At 37.0% G+C, this 24,477-nt stretch overlaps 1 protein-coding gene across 2 annotated transcripts in view; it reads left to right on the top strand.

Moving 5' to 3' along the window:
• Positions 1-24,477, top strand: part of LOC106881999 (low-density lipoprotein receptor-related protein 2) — a 146,098-nt gene that overhangs the window by 57,557 nt on the left and 64,064 nt on the right. For both annotated transcript variants that reach the window (XM_089356328.1, XM_089356329.1), the window contains 12 exons: positions 825-1,009; positions 1,151-1,379; positions 3,794-3,971; positions 5,658-5,783; positions 10,695-10,873; positions 12,043-12,296; positions 12,973-13,147; positions 16,997-17,222; positions 19,343-19,471; positions 20,387-20,485; positions 21,356-21,535; positions 24,196-24,331. In XM_089356328.1, coding sequence (XP_089212454.1) covers positions 825-1,009; positions 1,151-1,379; positions 3,794-3,971; positions 5,658-5,783; positions 10,695-10,873; positions 12,043-12,296; positions 12,973-13,147; positions 16,997-17,222; positions 19,343-19,471; positions 20,387-20,485; positions 21,356-21,535; positions 24,196-24,331 — 2,096 coding nt within the window. The remainder of the gene's footprint in view (positions 1-824; positions 1,010-1,150; positions 1,380-3,793; positions 3,972-5,657; positions 5,784-10,694; positions 10,874-12,042; positions 12,297-12,972; positions 13,148-16,996; positions 17,223-19,342; positions 19,472-20,386; positions 20,486-21,355; positions 21,536-24,195; positions 24,332-24,477) is intronic.

Here is a 24,477-nt window from a genome sequence, read left to right as displayed (position 1 = left end):
CTCCCCCAACGCACCATTCTCCAAGCCTTCCAGCAACTCCAGTTCCACCCCTCCACCTCGCACATCTTCTCCAACCTACCCCTCCCTTCCTTCAAACAAGCCCATAACCTGCGTGACTTCCTGGCCCACAGTTCCTTCTCTAACCCCACCTCCCAGCTTGGCCCTTTCTCATCTTGTATGAGGAATACCAAATGTTTTCATGCATTACCTGCCTGATAAGAAACTCAGACACTCCTATGTCCCTAGCAATGAACCTGATTGATTTGGAGAGATCGTTGTCAATCATGGACTGGATCTCACGAACAAATTCAGGAGTTCTTTTCTTATCAGAACAATCAGAGTGAGCTTTCCGAGCTGCCATACCTTCTTAATCAGCATTAGATTCATTCAACTCTTAACGAATTCTCTGCACTGTCATCAGATTAACACCCAAATACTCTGAACTGTTCATATTGGAGCTTCTGGCACAAATACCAAGTAGTATAGCTTGTCATTTACTTTCCTCCAAATATTCAAACATTTATTCAGCAGCTATACAATATTGTCCATTAAATTTATATTATACAGTAAAGTAAGTTACCACATCAAAGTGGCAGTTGAATGTTACTACTAATTGAACTCCAAGGAGACTCTGCCAGCTGGTTTTTGGTGAACCGAAAACCAGCTAGCAGAGAATCTGCCTGGGGTTAAATGAGTAGTAACATTCAACTGCCATTTTAATGTGGCAACTCGCTTTATTGTTTAGTATACATTACTACTCTATCACTTCTTGAGATCTTATAACTAACTATTTTGCTTATATTTATATTATTTTTAATATAAAGGTTGTCCAATCAGGCATGACATATGTGGTAGGTCTAGCTGTTGACTGGATTGGCCGCAATTTATACTGGACCGATAGTTCGAAGAGGACAATCGAAGTATCAAATCTTCGAGGTGACCATAGAATGATTTTGTTAAAACAAAATCAGTCTCGTCCAAGGGCCATTAAAGTTGATCCACGGGAAGAGTAAGTTGCAATTTTTATGTTTATTTTTTATGTTTACTTGTTTGATCTCTGTAATTATATTATTATATTGGTGATTTCTGTATATTTAACTTTAATCAAAATGTGTTATATTCAATTATTCTATTTTCACAAATATAACAGCTTCCGGTACTTGTTCTGGACAGAATGGCAAGTGAACCCTAGCATCCACCGTATGGATCTTGATGGAGAAAATGAAATTGTTATAGTGAACAAAAAACTATTCTGGCCTGTTGGTCTTGCAATAGATTTTCCAAACAAAAGACTTTATTTCATTGAAGGCCGGATGGATTACATTGGATTCTGTGGATACGATGGGAGTGGACGGACACAGCTTTTTGCTAACGAACATGTAAGTTGTATTTTCTTTAATATAAATCAAGTACCTTTTACTTGTTTCAGTCATTAGATGTTGGCCATGCTGGGGCACTGCCTTGAAAAACTTTCAATCAAAGGCATTTCTCACAGTACTTATTTTCTTTTAAGCCTGGTACTCAGTCTATGGGGCCAGTTTTGCTGAACTGCTAAGCTATGGAGACATAAACATGTACGTATATATGTATATATGTATGTATGTATATAAATATATATATAAATATAAATAGATATATAGAAACATATATAAATATAAATATATATAAATATATATTCGCTATAATAGATCGCTAGCCACTACACATTGACTTTGTGTTTGTTCCCTACCAACATGAAATTGAAGATCTACTTCCAAGGGAAGACCCATAATAGCCTAATCAGTAATTTTCCATAGTTTAGCATGGTCCTTAAAGATTCTGGTTCCCTTTGCAATGCAGATTTTGCAACACCCACTGCTGTTAATATATAGGGCTGGATGTTCTATTATTTTCCACTTGATATCACATGGGGTCCCTTGATCTTTGAGGTGCAACACATGGCTGGCAAGGGACATGACAAAACATCTTTCTGGGACTCTGAAGGATGACTGGTGGTTGTTAAAAGATTCATTTTAAAGATGTTCTGGCTGATCCAATATATTTACAAACTTGGGAGGTGACTAGATTCACACCCCTGGTATATCACTGGTAGGTTTCAGGCATGGTGATGCTGTTGGTAAAACCGTTGCTGACGTCATTATGGTGCAATAATCCGGTGGTGTTATCTCCATGGTTATTCTTTCTGATCATATGATTGGCGATGATGCTGCCAGTGCTAGTGTGAGTACGATTGATGATAACATATGGTTCAATAACACATCACCAACCATATGACCAAAAATGTTCTGCTGAAGAGCTCTAATAGGATGGAAACATGTCCATTTACATTTACCAGTTGGTTTTAATGACAAGATATGCTTCCATCTCCATTTCTTTCTTTTACAAAAATCACATCTTGATATTTGAAATACTGAAAGATCCCATTATATAATATAAGCTTATGCACTCCTTAAAGGTGGAGTGGTCACAGTTGGAGGGTCTTTGATCATAGGCCTGCTGACCAACAGATTTGAATTGAAACTAATCTGCAACAACAATTACTGAAATTTAATTGTTGTTGAATAAAAGTTTCTCAATTAGTTTCTTAATTAGTTTCTTAATAGGTAGATGCTGGACTGTGTGGTAAGAAGTTTTCTTCTCAACCAAATGGTCCAAATGGTTTCATGTTCAGTCCCACTGTCTGGCACCATAGGCAAGTGTTTTTTTACTATAGTTCCTGACAAACCAAAGCCTTGAGAGTGGATATAGTGGGCAGAAACTGAAAGAGCCCCGTGCCTCACAGCGTTCATACACACATAATTTTTCACGTCTGGCCGCATAGCCTTTTCCGTTTGTTTTCCTGTCTTGTTTTTTGTCCGCCACTACATTCCTCCATGGCACAGGTTTAATTTGTGTATCCAAATTTAATTTGCGGTCCATGGGAAGAGCCATTTTAATGATGCGTCCTGCCCAACTCTTCGAAATGCTGGTGTTAAAACGGGGGTAGCTGATGAAGGAAAATGTTCTCTATGTGGCTTGTGTGTTTTCTGTACTCTGGTTATTATTATTTTCTTGTCTACGTTTTGTTTGCAATGTCCTGTACCCAGATATGCACCTATGTATACAGGTAAGATGAAATATTTTATGTTCTCCACCTGCAAACATTTTTGCAGTATATATATAGTGATGCTTTACTATAGTGTTGTATATTATTGACTGCTATTTTCAGTAAATATAGGTGCATTGTTGTACCACTATCCTATATATATGTATGTATGTGTGTGTGAGTATATATATGTGTGTGTGTGTGTAAATGTTGAACAATGAGAATGAGTGCTCAACATCACATTGGTGGGTAAAATTTCTTTATTTGTGTATTGAGGCTACCATTGGTTTCATGTTAAATCTTAACATGGAATCAATGGTAGCCTTAATACACAAATAAATATATATATATATATATATATATATATATATATATATATATATACGTGTGTGTGTGTAACTGTAGGTGCATGTTTGTTTCTGTAACTCCTTTCCAATTGCTTGACAACTAGTGTTGGTTTGTTTATGTTCCTGTAACTTTGAAGTCCAGCAAAAGTGATGTTATAGGATAAGTACCAAACTTAGAAATTAAGTCGTTGGGTCGATTTGTTTGACTAAACCCTTCAAGGCTTTATGTGGTGCCCCAGCATGGCCACAGTCCAATGACTAAAATAATTAAAAGATACAGAATAATTAAAATATCATTTTCTAATACAGAAATGCAAGATGAAATTTTTTTATCTTTTCTTTTTCCTCACCTTTCATTCAGTATATTATTCATCCCCGTGGCTTCAACATTTTTGAAGATACGATTTACTGGACAGAACCTTACGCTAATAAATTAACAGGATGTCACAAGTTTAATTGCAAGACCAAGAATTTAATACAGACTTCCTTTACAAGACCTATGAATGTAATTAGTTATCACCCAGTTCGCCAGCCACCAGGTGAGTTGCTTGCCTCTTTAATATTGTATTCTTCATTGAGACTGAGAGCAAAAAAAAAAAAAAAAAAAGCTGCCTTGCAGGTTTAATCAGCAACACAGGTTCAGTTCTTGACCAACTTTTATCTATATCTATAAAACAAAGTTTGTGTATGTGTATGTGTTTGGTGTGTGTGTGTGTGTGTGTGTGTGTGGTGCATATGTTCCTTATGGATTCGAAAACTGAGTTGCCGAGTTTGATAGATGAGGTATCAAAAGGTTCAGTAATCTTTCAGCTACCAAATAAAGTATGTTTTTTCCACAACTTTTTTTTTACTACAAAAATAACCTCAAAAACCAGGTTAGATCGCACAATTTTAAGGTCATTTTCTGGCAATATTCTGATTTGCTTCTAATCTGTGTTGCCAATTTTAATGTTTTTGGTGTTAAAAACACGCAGCAATGTACACGGAGTGTTATGAGTGCATTTGGGATGCACAAAACCCTATTTGTCAACAGAAAATGACCAGAAACCATGCGTTTTTGGCATAATTATTGGCATATTTTCTGTACCACCCACTTCCGCATTTTTTTATTTTAAAAATTTTCTTCTGGATTTCTATGTTTTTGAAATTGGAGAATATGATTTTACCAAAAATCCACATTTTCAAAATTTGAATTTCTCACCTCCTCACCCTAATCTCTTAAATTTTAACATTTTCCAAATCTTTTTTTTTAATCCATGTAGAAAAATACGGAGAGGATCTTTGTGATTTTTGTCACTATTTACAATTTTAATGATGAACTGTGCCAGAGATAGGGGAAAGAGGTACAGAGGTGCTGGTGTCACATAAAAGGCACCCAGTACTCCCCTCTGTAAAGTGGTTGACATCAGAAAGGGCATCCAACCATAGCAACCACACTAAAACAAACAATGGAACCTGATACAGCTCCTGTTAAACTGTCCAACCCATACTACTAGCATGGAAAACGGACATTAAATGATGATGATGAAGAGTCTTAAAGAAAACCCAGCAGAACAGTGTTTGAATGATTCTTGTATTATGCTTAACCACAGTCTTGTGTTAGTTCCTTTCCATCTGGGCCAAAGTTTTCTCTGAATTTGAAGTTCTTCGTAGTATCTACAATCAGATTGTCCTCTGGAGATTTTTCATTTTTCTCTTTCGTTTACAAGATTTTTTATGTGAACTTGTGTGTTGAAACAGATTTTGTTGTATCTTGGGTGGGGGGTCAATATGTCAAGGGTAAACACATGCACTGGTTCTATTTCACTTTACTCTATTCTTTCTATTTTATTCTATTTTTCAATTGGTTATCCATTTGACCGATTAACTAATTGACTGCCTTATTAATCATTCAGTTACAAGTGTTAACAAAAGACTTTTGACAAATCAAGCCAATCAAACAATTAATCAAACAATCAATCAATAAATTGGCTAAATTATTAACCAATTGCAATTGCAAATAAAGAAATGAAATAGAACCAGTGCATGTGTTATTATTGGCATAATGACCCTACTATGACAGAGCAAAAGTGTATTTATTCTATTTACTAATGCCATTTACTCACTTAATACACATGCATTTTTATATACATTTTGGCATCTTAGGAATAAGGATGATTTGCTTTTTGTTTATGAGTGTCATTGCTAATATTTCCAGGGTTTTTAATGTTTTTTTTTATTCACAGGTATTAATTCTTGTAGCAGTAAACCCTGCAGCCATCTTTGCTTACTGTCCAAAGCAGCCAAAGGTTACAAGTGTGTATGTCCTTCGGGAATGAAACCAAGTCAAGACAGTAAAACTTGTGTTGATGGTAAGTAAAAACAATATTTATTCAACATTTCATTTTCATTTTATCATTTTATCTAGTTTCAGCTCATGAGCTGTGGCCATGCTGGGGCACCGCCATTTAAAAATATCTAATAAGACAACTTGTAATTTCTGGCAGAGATTTGAAACCTCCACTAGAGTATTTTGTTATTTCTAAACACCCTTACCTATTGGGCCATCAAAGCAATTTATGGGTTTCTAATTTCTCAGTCTTCCTTGTCTTCCTTTTATTCTTTTAATGGTTTCAGTCATTGTGTTGTAGCAATGCTGGAAATTGCCCCTTGGTGGGTTTAGTTGATTCTGTTGCATGTAGGCTTCTGTAGTGGTTGTTTGTTGATGCTTGTGGAGAATGAAAATGTCTTTCCAGGGCTCAAGAACACTCATGAACAATTAACAAACTAAGCTTTACTCACCACACGCACACACAAACATATATAAATATATAGATATATAAACACACACATACACACACACACACACACACACACACGCACACAAGCAAAGATATATATATATATATATATATATATATATATATATATATAGGGGGAGAATTCACAAAAAAAAACAAAAGACGAAGACAGGTGGTGTAGACAACAAACAGATGTATTAGTATATATATATATATATATATATATATATATATATATATATATATATATATATATACATATATATATATATATATATATACATATATATATATATATATATATATATATATATATATATATATATACATATACATATACATATACATATACATATATATATATATATATATATACATATATATATATATATATATATATATATATATATATATATATATATATATATATATATATATATATATCATCATCATCATCATCATCATCGTTTAACGTCCGCTTTCCATGCTAGCATGGGTTGGACGATTTGACTGAGGACTGGTGAAACCGGATAGCAACACCAGGCTCCAGTCTGATTTGGCAGAGTTTCTACAGCTGGATGCCCTTCCTAATGCCAACCACTCAGAGAGTGTAGTGGGTGCTTTTACGTGTCACCCGCACGAAAACGGCCACGCTCGAAATGGTGTCTTTTATGTGCCACCCGCACAAGCCAGTCCAGGAGCACTGGCAACGATCTCGCTCGAAAATCCTACAGGAGCCAGTCAGGCGGTACTGGCAACGGCCACGCTCAAAATGGTGCATCTCATGTGCCAACCGCACAAGAACCAGTCCAGGGGCACTGGCAACGATCTTACTTGGCTTGCCGGGTCTTCTCACGCACAGCCCATTTCCAAAGGTCTCGGTCCGTAGTCATCGCCTCGGTGAGGCCCAATGTACGAAGGTCTTGCCTCACCACCTCAGCCCAGGTCTTCCTGGGCCTACCTCTTCCACGGGTTCCCTCAACTGTTAGGGTGTGGCACTTTTTCACGCAGCTATCCTCCTCCATTCTCACCACATGTCCATACCAGCGCAATCGTCTCTCTTGCATGCCACAACTGATGCTTCTAATGTTCAGCTTTTCTCTCAAGATACTTACACTCTGACGGGTATTCACATTGACATTACACATCCAACGGAGCATACTGGCTTCATTCCTTGCGAGCTTACGTATGTCCTCAGCAGTTACAGCCCATGTTTCACTGCCATGTAGCATGGTTGTTCGTACGCATGCGTCATACAGTCTGCCTTTTACTCTGAGTGAGAGTCCCTTTGTCGCCAGCAGGGGTAAGAGCTCTCTAAACTTTGCCCAGGCTATTCTTATTCTAGCAGCTACACTTTCAGCGCACGCACCCCCACTACTAACTTGGTCGCCCAGATAGCGGAAGCTATCGACTACCTCTAGTTTTTCACCCTGGAATGAGATAGAAGTTGTTTCCTGTTTGTTTGCAGTCTTTATTGCACCTGAACATCTGCCACAAACAAAAACTAACTTGCTAGTTAACCTGCCTTTGATGTTGCTGCACCTCTTATGTGTCCATAGCTTGCACCGGGTACATCTTATAGAGTTACTACCTACTCCTTTTCTACATACTGAGCAGGGCCATCTACCTGAAGGGGTTTGTGTTTTATCTACCTTCCTACTTATTAGGATTTTGGTTTTAGCTAGGTTGACTCTAAGGCCCTTCAATTCTAGACCTTGCTTCCACACCTGAAACTTCTCCTCTAGTTCTGATAGTGACTCCGCAATTAGGGCAAGGTCATCAGCATAGAGGAGCTCCCAGGGGCAACCTGTCTTGAACTCCTCTGTGATTGCCTGGAGGACTATGGTAAATAATAGGGGGCTGAGGACGGAACCTTGGTGGACCCCTACCTCTACCCGGAATTCATTGCTGTACTCATTTCCAACCCTCACCTTACTGGCAGCATCTCTGTACATGGCTCGCACAGCTCTCACTAACCATTCTTCTATCCCAAGTTTCCTCATTGACCACCAGATAAGGGATCGGGGGACCCTGTCAAAGGCTTTCTCCATGTCAACGAAAGCCAGGTACAGAGGTTTATCCTTAGCTAGGTATTTCTCTTGCAACTGTCTCACTAGAAATAAGGCATCAGTAGTGCTTTTACCTGGCACGAACCCAAACTGCATCTCATCTAAATTGATTCGCTCCCTAATTAGTTGGGCTATGACCCTCTCTGTAACTTTCATAACCTGATCTAACAGCTTGATGCCTCTGTAATTATTTGTATCTAAAGCGTCCCCTTTACCTTTGTAGCAGATGACTATGATGCCGCTACACCAGTCATAGGGTATGACTCCTTCGTGTATCACCTGGTTCGTAATATATATATATATATATATATATATATATATATATATATATATATATATATATATATATATATATATATATATATATATATATATATATATATATATATATATATATATATATATATGTATATATATATATGTATATATGTATATGTATATATGTATATATATATATGTATATATATATATATATATATATATATATATATATATATATATATATATATATATATATATATATATATATATATATATATATATATATATATATATATATATATATATATATATATATATATATATATATATATATATATATATATATATATATATATATATATATATATATATATATATATATATATATATATATATATATATGTGTGTGTGTGTGTGGAGGCACAATGGCCCAGTGGTTAGGACAGTGGACTCACGGTCATAGGATTGCGGTTTCAATTCCCAGACTGGGCGTTGTGAGTTTTTATTGAGCGAAAAACACCTAAGCTCCATGAGGCTCCGGCAGGAGGTGGTGGCAAACCCTGCTGTACTCTTTCACCACAACTTTCTCTCACTCTTACTTCCTGTTTCTGTTGTGCCTGTAATTCAATGGGTCAGCCTTGTCACGCTGAATATCCCCGAGAACTGTGGAGTGTTCAGCCACTTGCACGTTAATTTCATGAGCAGGCTGTTCCGTTGATCGGATCAACTGGAACCCTTGACGTCGTAAGCAACGGAGTGCCAACATATATATATATATATATATATATATATTAATATTAGTATATTATAAATTAACTACCAACAAAAATAATTGGTAAGCTAACTCAAAAAATCATCACCAAAATAGCAGAAAAAACGACAGTGAAGGTATGCAGACTCTTCAAGAATCGATCCTTTTGGTTGTGTGTGTGTGTATGTGTTTGTGACTTGTGAACTTTGCTTGTTTGTGTATGCATATATATGCATGTGAGTGTGCACGTGTGTGCGTGCATGAACGTGTGTGCGTGTGTGTACGGGCGCACACGTGGATGCCTGTATGTAGGTAATAGCATTCTTTTTGTTAAAACTTTAAAAATTTTGTTTTGTTCGGTTTTTTGTAATTGTGAAACTTTTTCGCCATGAACGGTTTGTGTTTTTAAACCAAGTGTATTTTTTCTGATGTTATATTTATTCCTGAATGATGTGTAAAGAAATTTTGATTTATTAAGTCTCTTAATGAATTCTTTATACTGAAATATATATTGAAGAAGATAAATATGTTCATTTGAATATATACGTTTTTGCGTCGTAACTCCTTTATTATTATTTATATTAATATTAGTATATATATATATATATATATATATATATATATAAAGAATGAGATAAAGAGACCAATGGCATAAATAAATTTATATTTTATGTAGAATGTCTTACAGCTGTTTCAGGGAAAATTCAGTGTATCCCTTCATCGGAGACGGTAATAGTAGAAGTTAAGGATTATTAAATCTGTATGAGTAGATTTGCAGTAAGAAATGAGAGCAATGTGGAGAAAAAAACAAAGAAGAAAAAGTACTTGGAGTATAGTTCCATTCCAGTGATATCGCTGGAAAATACCCACATGGAGTCTATACATGGATATTTACCTTTGGAATGGAACTCTACTCCTACAAATTTAATAATCCTTATCTTCTACTATTACCGTCTCCGATGAAGGGATACATTGAATTTTCCCTGAAACAGCTGTAAGACATTCTACATAAAGTATAAATTTATTTATGCCATTTTTATATATATACACGCTAATACACGACCCATGTTAAATTCCCCATTCATGTTGCAACCACATCTGGGGCACAACTAGTCGGTATACAGCACTTACTCGGTATTACCTGTAACATTCGGGTCTGGTTGACTCCATTACCCATCATAACCTTTATATATATATATATATATATATATATATACGCACATACAGAAGCAAACATATATATAAATACATGCACACACACACACACACACACACACACACACACACACACATTCACACAGGCAAACGTGTGTGTGTGTTTGCTTTTGTGTCACTGTATTTACCATATTTATAGTGAGATGAAATTCTCTCTATTGATATGAGTTCAAATTTTCTTTGCAGCTCAAGACGAATACTTGCTCTATGCCTTTCGAGATAGGATTAAAGATATTGATTTACAAAATTCAGCCCCAAGAAGCAGCTCTTTCATAGCAATAGTTGATCGGAGAAAAGCTTTGCTAGATTTTGATTACAACCGTAAAACTAATTATGTATATTACATTTCAGAACGTTCATCGCAAGTAAGTTTTTTTCAATGATAATTTTTAATTTTATATTTTATTGGTTTTAGACATAAATCTATGGCCACACTGGCTATCAGTCTCTTTTGTTGAACTACTAAGTTATAGGGGCTTAAACAAACCAACATCTGTTGCTACATACTGGGCAGTACAAACACACATATAATTTATCTCTTACTTATTTCAGTACCTGACTGTGGCCATGCTGGAGCACTCCGTTGGAGGGTTTAGTTGATCAAATTTAACCAAGGGCTTTTTTTTTAATAAGCCTGGTAATTATTCACTCAATCGATTTTACTGAACCACTAAATTATGGGGATGTAAACAAACCAACATTGGTTGCAAAGTGTATTCTTTTATTCTTTAACATGTTTCAGTCATTTGAATGCGGCCATGCTAGAGCACCATCTTAAGGGATTTTAGTTGAAGAAATTAATCCCAGGACTTATTTTTTGTAAGCCTAGTACTAATTCTATCAGTTTCTTTTGCTGAACTGCTAAGTTATAGAGATGTCAACACACCAACATCAGTTATCAAGTGATGGTAGGGGACAAACACAGACACAAAGACTCACACACGCCATAAATATATATGTGTGTGTTTCTGTGTGTGTGTGTGTGTGTGTGTGTGTGTGTGTGTATATATATGCATATTTTATTTTTTTATTTTTGCGCCCTTTTAAAGCCTAGCTAGGCTCATGGGCCAGGTTTGCCAGTTTCTATGGCGTATGTGTCCCCCCCCCCCAGGTGGACGGGACGGCAGTCCATTGCAGCATTACTCAAGAGACAGGAAGAAAGAGCGAGAGAAAGTTGGGGCGAAAGAGTACAACAGGGGTCACCACCACCCCCTGCCAGAGTCTCGTGGAACTTTTAGGTGTTTTCGCTCATTAAACACACACAATGTCCGGTCTGAGAATCGAAACCGCAATCCTCCGACCGCGAGTTTGCTGCCCTAACCACTGGGCCATTGCGCCTCCCTTGCCTGCGTGAGGCCCAAAACTTGAAAGAAGCTTTTCATGTGCCACTGGCATCGGCCACTTAATCTAAGTATAAATGTCTTTGCAGTATATTATGAACAGGGTTTGAAATATTTTGTGGAAATTTCCTAAGTTTACAACAATGCTATTTACATTTTTATGATTTTAACCTAAATTATTATTTTCTCTGCAGCAAACAATTACTCAGATCACAACAAGTGGTCTAAACAAGACCTCTTGGCCAGCAGAACTATTTTTAGGCAAACCAAATTCACTTGCAATTGATTGGATTTCAAGGAATTTGTTCTGGAGCAGCACAGATTCGAAGAGCATACATGTTATGAAGATGAATAGTAACTTTACTATTCACAAAATTATTTTAGGAAACTCCGGGAAACAAACAGATGTTTCCTTTCCAACATCTCTCTGCCTGGATCCAAGAGAAGGGTTTGTGAGATTTTTATTCTTCTAATTGCATTCTTCTCATATTTATTCAGTGTAAGATGGAAAGCTGGCAGAATCGTTAGCATTCCAAGCAAAATGCTTTCCAGCATTTCATCTGCCTTTACGTTCTGAGTTCAAATTTTGCCGAGGTCGACTTTGCCTTTCGTTCTTTTGGAGGTTCCTAAAATAGGTGCCAGTCATGTACTGGGGTCGATTTCATCATCTCACCCCCTCCCCAAAATTGCTGGCCTTGTGCCAAAATTTGAAACCAGTATTTATTCAATGTCTAACTCACTCTCCTTTCCTTTCTTTTCTTTTCCTACTGGGGTTGCCGTGTGTCTCCCCTATGGCAAGATACTTCTCTCTATCCCTCCATACTTCCTACCCCTCATCACCTGACTCAAAGCCATCTCCTTCAATACTCCTCCCCCTCCCAGCTGACGGAGGTTTGTCAGTGCACCCAGTACACTCTGTAGTGTGGTTGGCATGAGGAAGGGCATCCAGCTGTAGAAAGCATGCCAAAGCAGACAATGGAACCTGATACAGCTCTTGGCTTTGCTTAGTTCCTGTCAAACCGTTCCAACCCAGACCAGCATGGAAAGCAATGGTTAAATGATGGTGGTGGTGGTGGTCAGAGCCAAACACAAATATATGAGTCTCTTTTTTCCTTTCTTCTTAGATTACTTTACTGGACAGACAAAGGAAGTTACGATATTCCTGTTAAAATTGGTGCTGTTAAAATGGATGGTTCTGACCCACAGATACTTGTTAAGGATAATATGCAAACACCAGGTTTCCTCACAAAAGATCCAAATGACCCGATTTTATATTGGTCCGATGGCCAGCTTGGTAAGGTAAGTAACTATATTGAATTTTGACTTAGCACCTAGTCTTCATGATGCTATACATTTTTTATAAACATCTTCCCTGAACTAATTTTTGTTAGTGTGTGTGTATGTATGTGTATATATATATATATATATATATATATATATATATATATATATATATATATATATATATATATATATATATTATAACCATAAGATCATTTGCATCACAAAACTCCAGTAGTCTGGTTCCCTTCTCATTGCAGGAACCAAAGCCAGAGCCTCCATGTATGCCATGGAAGCCACTTGCATGTTGTCCAACATGTCCATTGAAATCACCAGCCACAAAGAGAAGATCCCTGTCATTCATCAATGAGGTAGTCTGCAAAAGGGTGTCATAAAATTGGTCTTTCTGTCCATCAGGTAGCCCCAGTTGAGGGGCATAGGCCGAGATGACGGTAGCTAACCTATGGTGAAGCACTAATCTAATCTTAAATACTCTGTCACATACTCTGACTACTTCAATTACCTTATCAACCCATTTCTCCGCAAGAAATATACCCACGCCCCTGACCCCGTCAGTGTTCCCTGCCCAGAAAATCTTGTATCTGTGTTCTTTGCCTGTGAGGAACCTAGCCAACCTCCTCTCCACCTTACTTCTTGGAGGAGGGAACCAGACTGCTGGAGTTCTGTGATGTAAATGATCTTATGGTTTGCAATACCAACTTCAGGAAACCTGCCTGTCACCTAGTCACCTACCGTTCTGGCAGACACACTAGCCAAATTGACTACATCCTCACCAGAAAAAGGGAAAGAGGACTGCTTATAAATGCCAAAACCTTCCAAGGTGAAGAATGTACTCCTCAACACAGATTAGCAGTTAGCGACTTCGATATCATGGCTAAATGGATGTCCAGAAGGAGACCAGCTTGGAAGAGAAGGGTCTGGAAGCTTAAAGATCCTGCAAATGGCACAGAGATTTAGAGATGTGTTACTCGAAGTCTTCAACAAAATAGAAGGGGATATAGGATCACATAATATGGAAGACAATTGGAGGTTTCTACGGGACAACCTGCTGAAAGCCATTGACCAGATCTGTGGATGGTGCAAAGTCCCCTCTTGACCCAAAGTAACGTGGTGGTGGAACAATGTGGTTGACAGGGCTATTAGACAAAAGAAACAGGCTTGGAAGGACTGGAAGAACGGAGGTAGCAGGGAATTGTATTAGACTGCCAGAAGGGAAGCTAGGCGACAGGTTTATTTAGCCAGAGGGGAAGCAAATAAGAAAAAATTTGCCAATGTTCTGCGCCGTGAGAACCAAAGACTTGTCGTAGGAGAGAAATGTGTCCGCATTTGATGACTCACTTGCACTAAACGAGGCAGCAAAGAGAGAGGTTTGGAGACACCACTATGAAAGGTTGCTTAATAAAGAGAATGAATGGGAGAAAGAGAGTCTGCCAAATGTCGACTCAACAGAGAGACCAGCTATCCTAAGTACTGGCTGGAAAGTACTGGATGAGTAGTACTAGCTGGAATGTACTGGATGAGTAGTACTAGCTGGAAAGTACTGGATGAGTAGTACTAGCTGGAAAGTAGTGGATGAGTAGTACTAGCTGGAAAGTACTGGATGAGTAGTACTAGCTGGAAAGTAGTGGATGAGTAGTACTAGCTGGAAAGTACTGGATGAGTAGTACTAGCTGGAAAGTAGTGGATGAGTAGTACTAGCTGGAAAGTACTGGATGAGTAGTACTAGCTGGAAAGTACTGGATGAGTAGTACTAGCTGGAAAGTAGTGGATGAGTAGTACTAGCTGGAAAGTACTGGATGAGTAGTACTAGCTGGAAAGTAGTGGATGAGTAGTACTAGCTGGAAAGTAGTGGATGAGTAGTACTAGCTGGAAAGTACTGGATGAGTAGTACTAGCTGGGAAGTACTGGATGAGTAGTACTAGCTGGAAAGTAGTGGATGAGTAGTACTAGCTGGAAAGTACTGGATGAGTAGTACTAACTGGAAAGTAGTGGATGAGTAGTACTAGCTGGAAAGTAGTGGATGAGTAGTACTAGCTGGAAAGTAATGGATGAGTAGTACTAGCTGGAAAGTACTGGATGAGTAGTACTAGCTGGAAAGTAGTGGATGAGTAGTACTAGCTGGAAAGTAGTGGATGAGTAGTACTAGCTGGAAAGTAGTGGATGAGTAGTACTAGCTGGAAAGTAGTGGATGAGTAGTACTAGCTGGAAAGTAGTGGATGAGTAGTACTAGCTGGAATGTACTGGATGAGTAGTACTAGCTGGAAAGTAGTGGATGAGTAGTACTAGCTGGAAAGTAGTGGATGAGTAGTACTAGCTGGAAAGTAGTGGATGAGTAGTACTAGCTGGAAAGTAGTGGATGAGTAGTACTAGCTGGAAAGTAGTGGATGAGTAGTACTAGCTGGAAAGTAGTGGATGAGTAGTACTAGCTGGAAAGTAGTGGATGAGTAGTACTAGCTGGAAAGTAGTGGATGAGTAGTACTAGCTGGAATGTACTGGATGAGTAGTACTAGCTGGAAAGTACTGGATGAGTAGTACTAGCTGGAAAGAAGTGGATGAGTAGTTCTAGCTGGAATGTACTGGATGAGTAGTACTAGCTGGAAAGTAGTGGATGAGTAGTACTAGCTGGAAAGTAGTGGATGAGTAGTACTAGCTGGAAAGTACTGGATGAGTAGTACTAGCTGGAAAGTAGTGGATGAGTAGTACTAGCTGGAATGTACTGGATGAGTAGTACTAGCTGGAAAGTACTGGATGAGTAGTACTAGCTGGACAGAAGTGGATGAGTAGTACTAGCTGGAAAGTAGTGGATGAGTAGTACTAGCTGGAATGTACTGGATGAGTAGTACTAGCTGGAAAGTAGTGGATGAGTAGTACTAGCTGGAATGTACTGGATGAGTAGTACTAGCTGGAAAGTAGTGGATGAGTAGTACTAGCTGGAAAGTAGTGGATGAGTAGTACTAGCTGGAATGTACTGGATGAGTAGTACTAGCTGGAAAGTACTGGATGAGTAGTACTAGCTGGAAAGAAGTGGATGAGTAGTACTAACTGGAAAGTAGTGGATGAGTAGTACTAGCTGGAATGTACTGGATGAGTAGTACTAGCTGGAAAGTAGTGGATGAGTAGTACTAGTTGGAAAGTAGTGGATGAGTAGTACTAGCTGGAAAGTACTGGATGAGTAGTACTAGCTGGAAAGTACTGGATGAGTAGTACTAGCTGGAAAGTACTGGATGAGTAGTACTAGCTGGAAAGTACTGGATGAGTAGTACTAGCTGGAAAGTACTGGATGAGTAGTACTAGCTGGAAAATAGTGGATGAGTAGTACTAGCCGGAATGTACTGGATGAGTAGTACTAGCTGGAAAGTACTGGATGAGTAGTACTAGCTGGAAAGTAGTGGATGAGTAGTACGAGCTGGAATGTACTGGATGAGTAGTACTAGCTGGAAAGTAGTGGATGAGTAGTACTAGCTGGAAAGTAGTGGATGAGTAGTACTAGCTGGAATGTACTGGATGAGTAGTACTAGCTGGAAAGTAGTGGATGAGTAGTACTAGCTGGAAAGTAGTGGATGAGTAGTACTAGCTGGAATGTACTGGATGAGTAGTACTAGCTGGAAAGTAGTGGATGAGTAGTACTAGCTGGAAAGTAGTGAATGAGTAGTACTAGCTGGAAAGTAGTGGATGAGTAGTACTAGCTGGAAAGTAGTGGATGAGTAGTACTAGCTGGAATGTACTGGATGAGTAGTACTAGCTGGAAAGAAGATGAAGAAATATGAGTATGAAATGAGAAATTACCGAATTTTTGATATTTATCAATTTTGTTGAAGTTTGTTGTGTTTATATATTTCCCTGCAGATAGAAAAATATGACATCCTGAGAAGTGAACGTGAAGTGATACTCAATGGCCTTAACTTTGTAACTGGTATTGCTGTGTATAAAGGATATCTTTATTATTGTCAGAAAGATATGGAAACATTGAGTTATGTGTCTTTGTCAGCATTAAATTATGGCAGCTCTACAATGAAAACCAATGTTGCTTATCTAGGAACCTTAAGAGTGGTCTATATCTGGAACAAATATCGTAAGTGGAGAAGTCCCTTCATTTTTATAGTCATTTTGCTTTCCTTTTCATTCTTCATCTTTTCATTTAAGAAGATAGTAATAATATTAATACTAATTCTTTCTACTCTAGGCACAAGGCCTGAAATTTTGGAGAAAGAACTAGTCAATTACATCAACCCCACTGCTGAAAACCACACGGTTGCAAAGTGAAATTACCAACCATAAAGACATGTCTCACACACATACACACACACATATATGTATTATCTGTTGAATCTAGAAGAGGTGTCTGTCACTTCTGGAGATCCTCCAAGACCAGTGATATTGATGCCATTAATTTTCCTCTAAGACTTCTGTTAGTCAACCCCTATCGGAAAAGATATAAGCTGGGAGGGCATTTGAGAAGGCCAATGTTCTGGGAAAAGAAGGGCTAACTAGAATTACTAATGATTTACTGCAAGGCCTTGGAAAGAACTCTTCAATTACATCGACCCCCAGTGCTCAAACGATGCTTATTTTATCAACCCTGAAAGAATGAAGGGCAAAGTCAACCTTGGAGGAAATTAAGCTCAGAACATAAAGATGGAAGAAATAATGCTTAGAATTTTGCTCAACATGCTAACAATTCTACCAACTCAGAGCCTTAATAATAATAATAATAATAATAATAATAATAATAATAATAATAATAATAATAATAATAATGCCCTGATGCAGTACCGAGCAGTGGCTCTCATGGCTTCTGATCTTAACTGAATGGAAGTGTTATCATATACATTGTTTTGTCTGAATATAAAATACAGCAAATATTCAGCTGAATACCACAGATTTGCTTGTCAGTTGTTTGACCTTAACCAGCTGAGCATGTCCTTTGGTGGCTGATGATAAGTGCATCTCTAATCATGAGTAGAAGTAGTGAGAGAGCATCATAGCCGGTGGTGGACTGGCCAAGTTGCTAGCTTCCCCGATGGCAAATGGGCCCCTGAGCCATTAGAATCCATATATGGGGGCCCATGTTAGTATCTAAGGGGCCCATCCCCTCAAGTTTGAAAATTTTTTATTCGTTCCTGGAAGAATGCATTAATTATTTCAGCCTGGCTGTGTTTGTAGACAGTTGAAAAGAATACTCTTAAAAAAAAATAATAAAAAAAAAGTAAGAAATGATAGCATTCTAATTGTGGGTGGTCCCCTTAGTCTCCTGGCAACCAATATTTATTTAGACCCAGTCCACCACTGATCATAGCCATGTGTTGAGAGGAATTCTTTGGGATTAGAATAATTCACCTCTGGAAACATGGGACCTCTTGACCATTTGACTTCTTGACCTCTTGAGTGAGATGGGATACTCGACCTGAAGAAAATTCTAACTGGGCTCCACCTGCAAGGTCGTGTGCTGTTAATATTGGTATGGGATCACCATGTCACACACATATGGTTGTGATGCATATGCCTGGTGTACCCTTATCAGACAGGTAGTCATGATGGGTATAATGGGCTTCGTATAGTTGTACCCCAGTGTTATTGATGGCATGCGCTGCTCTCTCACACAATAATAATGAAAACATTAACTTGAGAAGTATAGAAAAAAATAACAAAGTACCAGGATGTAGCTCTTGAATTACAGAGACAATGGAAAGTGAAAGTAAAATGTATCCCAATAGTTATAAGTGCATTGGGAACTATCCCTAAAGATCTGAACAGATGGCTAGAGGAAATAGGCACAAAACCCAATTTAGTACAGCTCCAGAGAACAATGTTATTAGGGACAGCTAGGATACTTAGTAGGGTTCTTGGTATCTAAGGTTACTTGTTGCCCAATAGGAGGGTTCTTAGCATCTAAGGCTATTTGTTGTAGCCCAATGTTAGGACAGGGTCACCAAATACTTGCAAGACAAAAGAAAAGTGTGTTATATCAGCAATTTTTAAAATAAAAAAGATTTTTATAAAAGCATTAATTAAGCAAGTCTTTATTCAACATAAATCATAAAAGAAATATGATGAGGTCCTTTAAAATGAAATTTTCTTCAGGTGAATTTTCTTACAACAAAAATGTTTACAGCAAAATTTCCTTTAATCAAATCATAGCAAACTTTAACAGATATTCTCTAAATTATTATATACATTTTTTTTTTATTGCAGCTCAAACAACAAACTGTGCAGACAGTAACTATGGCAACTGCGAACAACTGTGTTTGCCAACAGGAACTAATACCCACAAATGTGACTGTGCAATAGGCTTCAAGCTGAATTCAAACAATCAATGCACAAGTAAGAAACAACTGTAATTTCTTTTTATTTTCACTCCACCCCCCACCTCCACTTCACCCCCCCCCCACCGGTTTCTTTACAATGAGGTAATGTTTTCAATAATCAATTAACGGAGTTGTCAGAAACTGCCATAATGGATTGGCACCAGTATGTCTACTGTTACTCATTTATATATATATATATATATATATATATATATATATATATATCATCATCATCATCATCATCGTTTCATGTCTGCTTTCCATGCTGGCATGGGTTGGACAGTTTGACTGAGGACTGGTGAGCCAGGAGGCTGCACCAGGCTCCAATCTGATCTGGCAAAGTTTCTACAGCTGGATGCCCTTCCTAACGCCAACCACTCCAAGAGTGTAGTGGGTACTTTTTACGTGCCACCAGCACAGGGAGCCAGTCAGGTGACAATATGTATATATGTGTATATATATGTTGAAGAGCGTAGCTCGAAACGTCAAAGACTTTCCGTATTCCCGAGCGTCATACTAATATATACTTTTGTTATTTACACCACCTGTCCTCGTCTGTTGTTATTTTTTGTATATCCTCCCATATATATATATATATATATACACACACACACACACACACATACAAACACACACACACACACACACACACACATTAACAACTGATATTGGTGTGTTTACATTTCCATAACTTAGCAGTTTGGCAAGAGAGACTGATAGAATAAGTATCAAGCTTAAAAGAAATATAAATGCTGGAAATGATTCATTCAATTAAAATTCTTCAAGGTTGTGCCCCAGTATGGCCACAGTCTAAAGACCGAAACAAGTAAAAGGTAAACCATAACAAAACTGAAGTTCTCAGTCAGGGGCTGGTTATTAATTAACACACAATCTGATTTACTGATTGTTTATTATTTCATCTTTCTTTCAGTTGTATCATCCTTTTACGTATTAGGAATGCGCTATGGAGTTCGTGGATTTTCTTTTGATGCTGAAAACCAAAATGATGCTATGGTGCCAGTTGGTGGAGGTTGTAAAACTTATTTTGTTTCTTGAAAATTCTTTTACCATTTTCCGTTTCTTTTTCCTTACAACTGAAAAAAAAATAACATCAATAATTTGTTTGACATCAGCACAACAGATAATTATATTAAGAGCAGACTATTTAAACACAAGCTTTTCAAACAACATCACTTAAAAGATACTATATCTTCCTCAAAGCACATCTGATAAAAATGATTGATTTACATAGTCTGTGTAATGTCAATAGACTTATCTTACACAGTGCATTTTATGTTTGACAGAAAAATATCATATCATAAATTATCCTGCACCAATAATGAACAGAAAAAAGTAAAACTCATTTAGATATAGTATAAAATGTTTAAATGCTTTTTTACGATTACAGACGAAGTATTTATGACATCCCATATTACATAACACACTACCTGCCCACCTTGCATTTTGCTTGTCCAAGAAGTACAAAATTCATTGAAGATTACTATAGCCAAGTGCTTGAATTCTACTATGTGACCATGAGACAAATGAAGTCACTACACACAGAGTAGTTATATACACATATAGTTTATATACATACATATATGAATACCCATGAGTAGAATACAAATTTGCAAAACTCTGAAAATTCCAGCTAAAGTGTGATTGAAGGACAGTTCAATAAAATTGAATATTGTAAAAGTAAACTCCAACAAAATAATTCTTACTGATTGAATCAGTTTTCTTTCCAACCGTGTGATTGATTCTCTGAGGGAAAATCATGGAAGTTGCAATGATTCATTTCCTCCACGTGTAAATAATCCACCCAGAATATTCTCTATTAAATCATATAACTTGTAGCATGCCATGTATTTATAAATCATTCTGTCTTTTGCAACTATAGTTCACTATATAAGCTACATTGATGTCCTGGTGGAGGAAAAATACATTTACTATGTAGCACAATTTGGGAGATACATGAACCTTTGTAGAAGGAGACAGAATGGCTCTGATTTTCAGTTTTTGCTCCAATCAGATGGTGGACGTCTTTTTGTAAGGGGCATTGCAGTAGATTGGATTGCAGGTAAGTATCTCTCTATAGTCTTTTGTTACTTGTGGTTATACATTTATTTTAAGTCATTGATTTCATTACATGTTTTATGTCCATCTTAGCTATTGCTCAGTTTCTGCATTTGGGATGAGAAAAATCCCATGTTGGAACTGTAAACACCAATGCCCAATGTCAAATTTACATCAAGTAGTTTGGCAGTTATGGTGAAGATTCTACAACTAAGACCAAACCATGTTTGGAGCTGTCTACTATTCTTTCCAAAAGGATAAGAAAAAAATTGGTTATTAAGCTAATATCATTTTTTGAAGTGCCATGCTTATTTCTAATTAACTCACACCATTAAATATGTTAACCTTTTGCCGGTTCACAGCATTTTCCTAAATTTTTCCTAAATGTTAATGCTTCTTTTTAGACTTTTATTTCATATGTTTTCAGTCATATAAATATAAAACTTTCTTTCAGAAATTCTAAGTTACAAATATATCTTGTGTATCACACATGATTAAATTAATTAATAGATTTTCATGCAGATGATGTTGCTGAATAATGCTGATGAGTAATACAAGATTAAGGACAATGGCTTCGCACGAGGACCTTGTGCACTTTGTAGAAACATTAAAACTTTCTACTTTGCTTTGGCCTAGCATATATTATTATTTCATTCTTTTCATTTGTTCCAGTCACTGGATTAGCTGAATTAGTCATGCTAGATTAGCTGATTATCCTTATTTTGAATCTGCTACTTATTCCATTTGCCTTTATTTAAATTTCCACCAAGGTATGGGGTAAATAAATGAACCACCGTTTATGAAGTGGGGAGAGATAAACCTAAACACACACACACACACACACACACACATGCACATACATACAGAGATTGAAGGGCTGCACGCAAGATCACTTATTATGGCGGGAAAGCAGTGCTCAATTGGAGGGAGGAATTCAAATAAAATCCTAACAATCGTGAGTAGTTGAGGAGAGTTGTTAGTAAGGGTCTTGATGTGAATTAGCCCAAGTATATTGGCACACAGCCAAAATGAACATGTAACAAATGGGGGCATATCTTTCTAAGAAGACAAAACCCCTTCAACCAGACAGGAGAAACCTAATTCGAAGACTACAGATCCAATCCATCACTGGACCTGTAAAAATCTGTAAAACTTTCCAGGTTTAAATATATACGAGCATGTGTAGACATGCAACTAATTGCATGAGAATACAAACATAAAACAAAACATACAAATTTGCACATATACATACATACAAACAAAAACAAAAATACCCTGTTGTTGATGTTGAAATTTCAATGAAGGAGCCTTGGATCTAGGTTAGAAACCGGTTCGTTCTCTATTGGCAAGAAATCTTAAAATAAAACTGAACAATGACATACATACATACATACATACATACATATATGCATACATATATATGAGCATGAGAATACATATATATACCAAGATACAAAAATGCTTTGTTGTTGGTATTGAAATTCCAATGAAGGAACACTGGATCTAGGTTAGATCTATTGGCAAGAAATCTTGAAATAAAACTGAACTCTGACATACATACATACATACATACATACATACATACACTCAGGTGTGATGATTTTAGTGATGTATATTTAGCATTCTCCTAAGAGCTGGTTACCATATCACTCATTGTTGGAATACATTTGATCAGAGAACCTGTGAATCAAGGATGATCTAGGCCAGAGGTTTTCAACCATATTTTGTCTATGGACCCCTTTGATTTGTATTTTATTCTGCCAGACCCCATAGCCATTTGATGTTTAAAAAAAATCCTGTTGTATTTTTATGATTAACTATTTTTAGGAATTGTATAAAAAATGTTTTTTAAAAATATTTTGTGTATTTTAGAAAGCAGCAAGCTGGCAGAATTGTTAGCATGCTGGGCGAATTGCTTAGCAGTATTTCGTCTGCTGTTACTCTCTGAGTTCAAATTCCGCCGAGGGTGACTTTGCCTTTCATCCTTTTGGGGTCGATTAAATAAGTACCAGTTACGCACTGGGCCAATGTAATCAACTTAATCCCTTTGTTTGTTCTTGTTTGTCACTTCTATGTTTAACCCCTTGTGGGCAATAAAGAAATAAATATTTTGTATTTTAGAAATATAACCAATTTATTGTGCATAAACTTTAACAATAGACTCAAAGGAGTCACATGGACTCAAAAGGGTTACATGGAGCCAAAAGAATCACATGGACTCAAAAGTATCACATGGATTCAAAAGGGTTACATGGACTCAAAAGGATTACATGGACTCAAAAGAGTCACATAGACTCAAAAGGGTTACATGGACTCAGAAGTGTCACATGGACTCAAAAGAGTCACATGCACCCTAGCTGAGAACTACTGATTTCAGATTAAACAACAACAACAATGACTCCAAAACTATTCTAAGTTACAAGTTTATCCAAATTCTTTTGTTTAGTGGTTGCCTAATTTAGAATTAATATTTCCCTGATCTGTTTATGGCATTGTCTGAATTCAAGCTTCTTTCAATTCTATTTACTTTGTTCATGGATTTCTCTGAAGAAAGTTACAAGAACACTTTACTCTTTCTTTTATTAATTTCAGATTTTGGATTTAATATTGGAAATCATAAATCCATTGATTAATTCACCTGTATTTATTTCATTTTTATTGCAGGCAATCTTTATTATGTTAATAGCATAGTGAGTGATACCTTTATAGAAGTGTGCCGCCTGAATGGCACATACCGAAAGGTGATTTTGGAAGATAGATCTATTTACCTGCAAGGCTTAACTGTTAATCCAATCAAAAGGTAGAAGCAAACTTAATCTCCTTAATCTCCTTAATATCAACACACACTTTTAAAACTAGTTTTTCATTGTTACTTTTTGTTACACTAGCATAGGGACTTTATATCATCACCATGGCTTAATGTCCACTTTTCCATGCTTGTATGGG

Source organism: Octopus bimaculoides, chromosome 8 (genome assembly GCF_046866305.1).
Source record: "Octopus bimaculoides isolate indiv1 chromosome 8, ASM4686630v1, whole genome shotgun sequence".
Lineage (NCBI taxonomy): Eukaryota > Metazoa > Mollusca > Cephalopoda > Octopoda > Octopodidae > Octopus > Octopus bimaculoides.
This window is presented reverse-complemented; position numbering and strand designations above follow the sequence as displayed.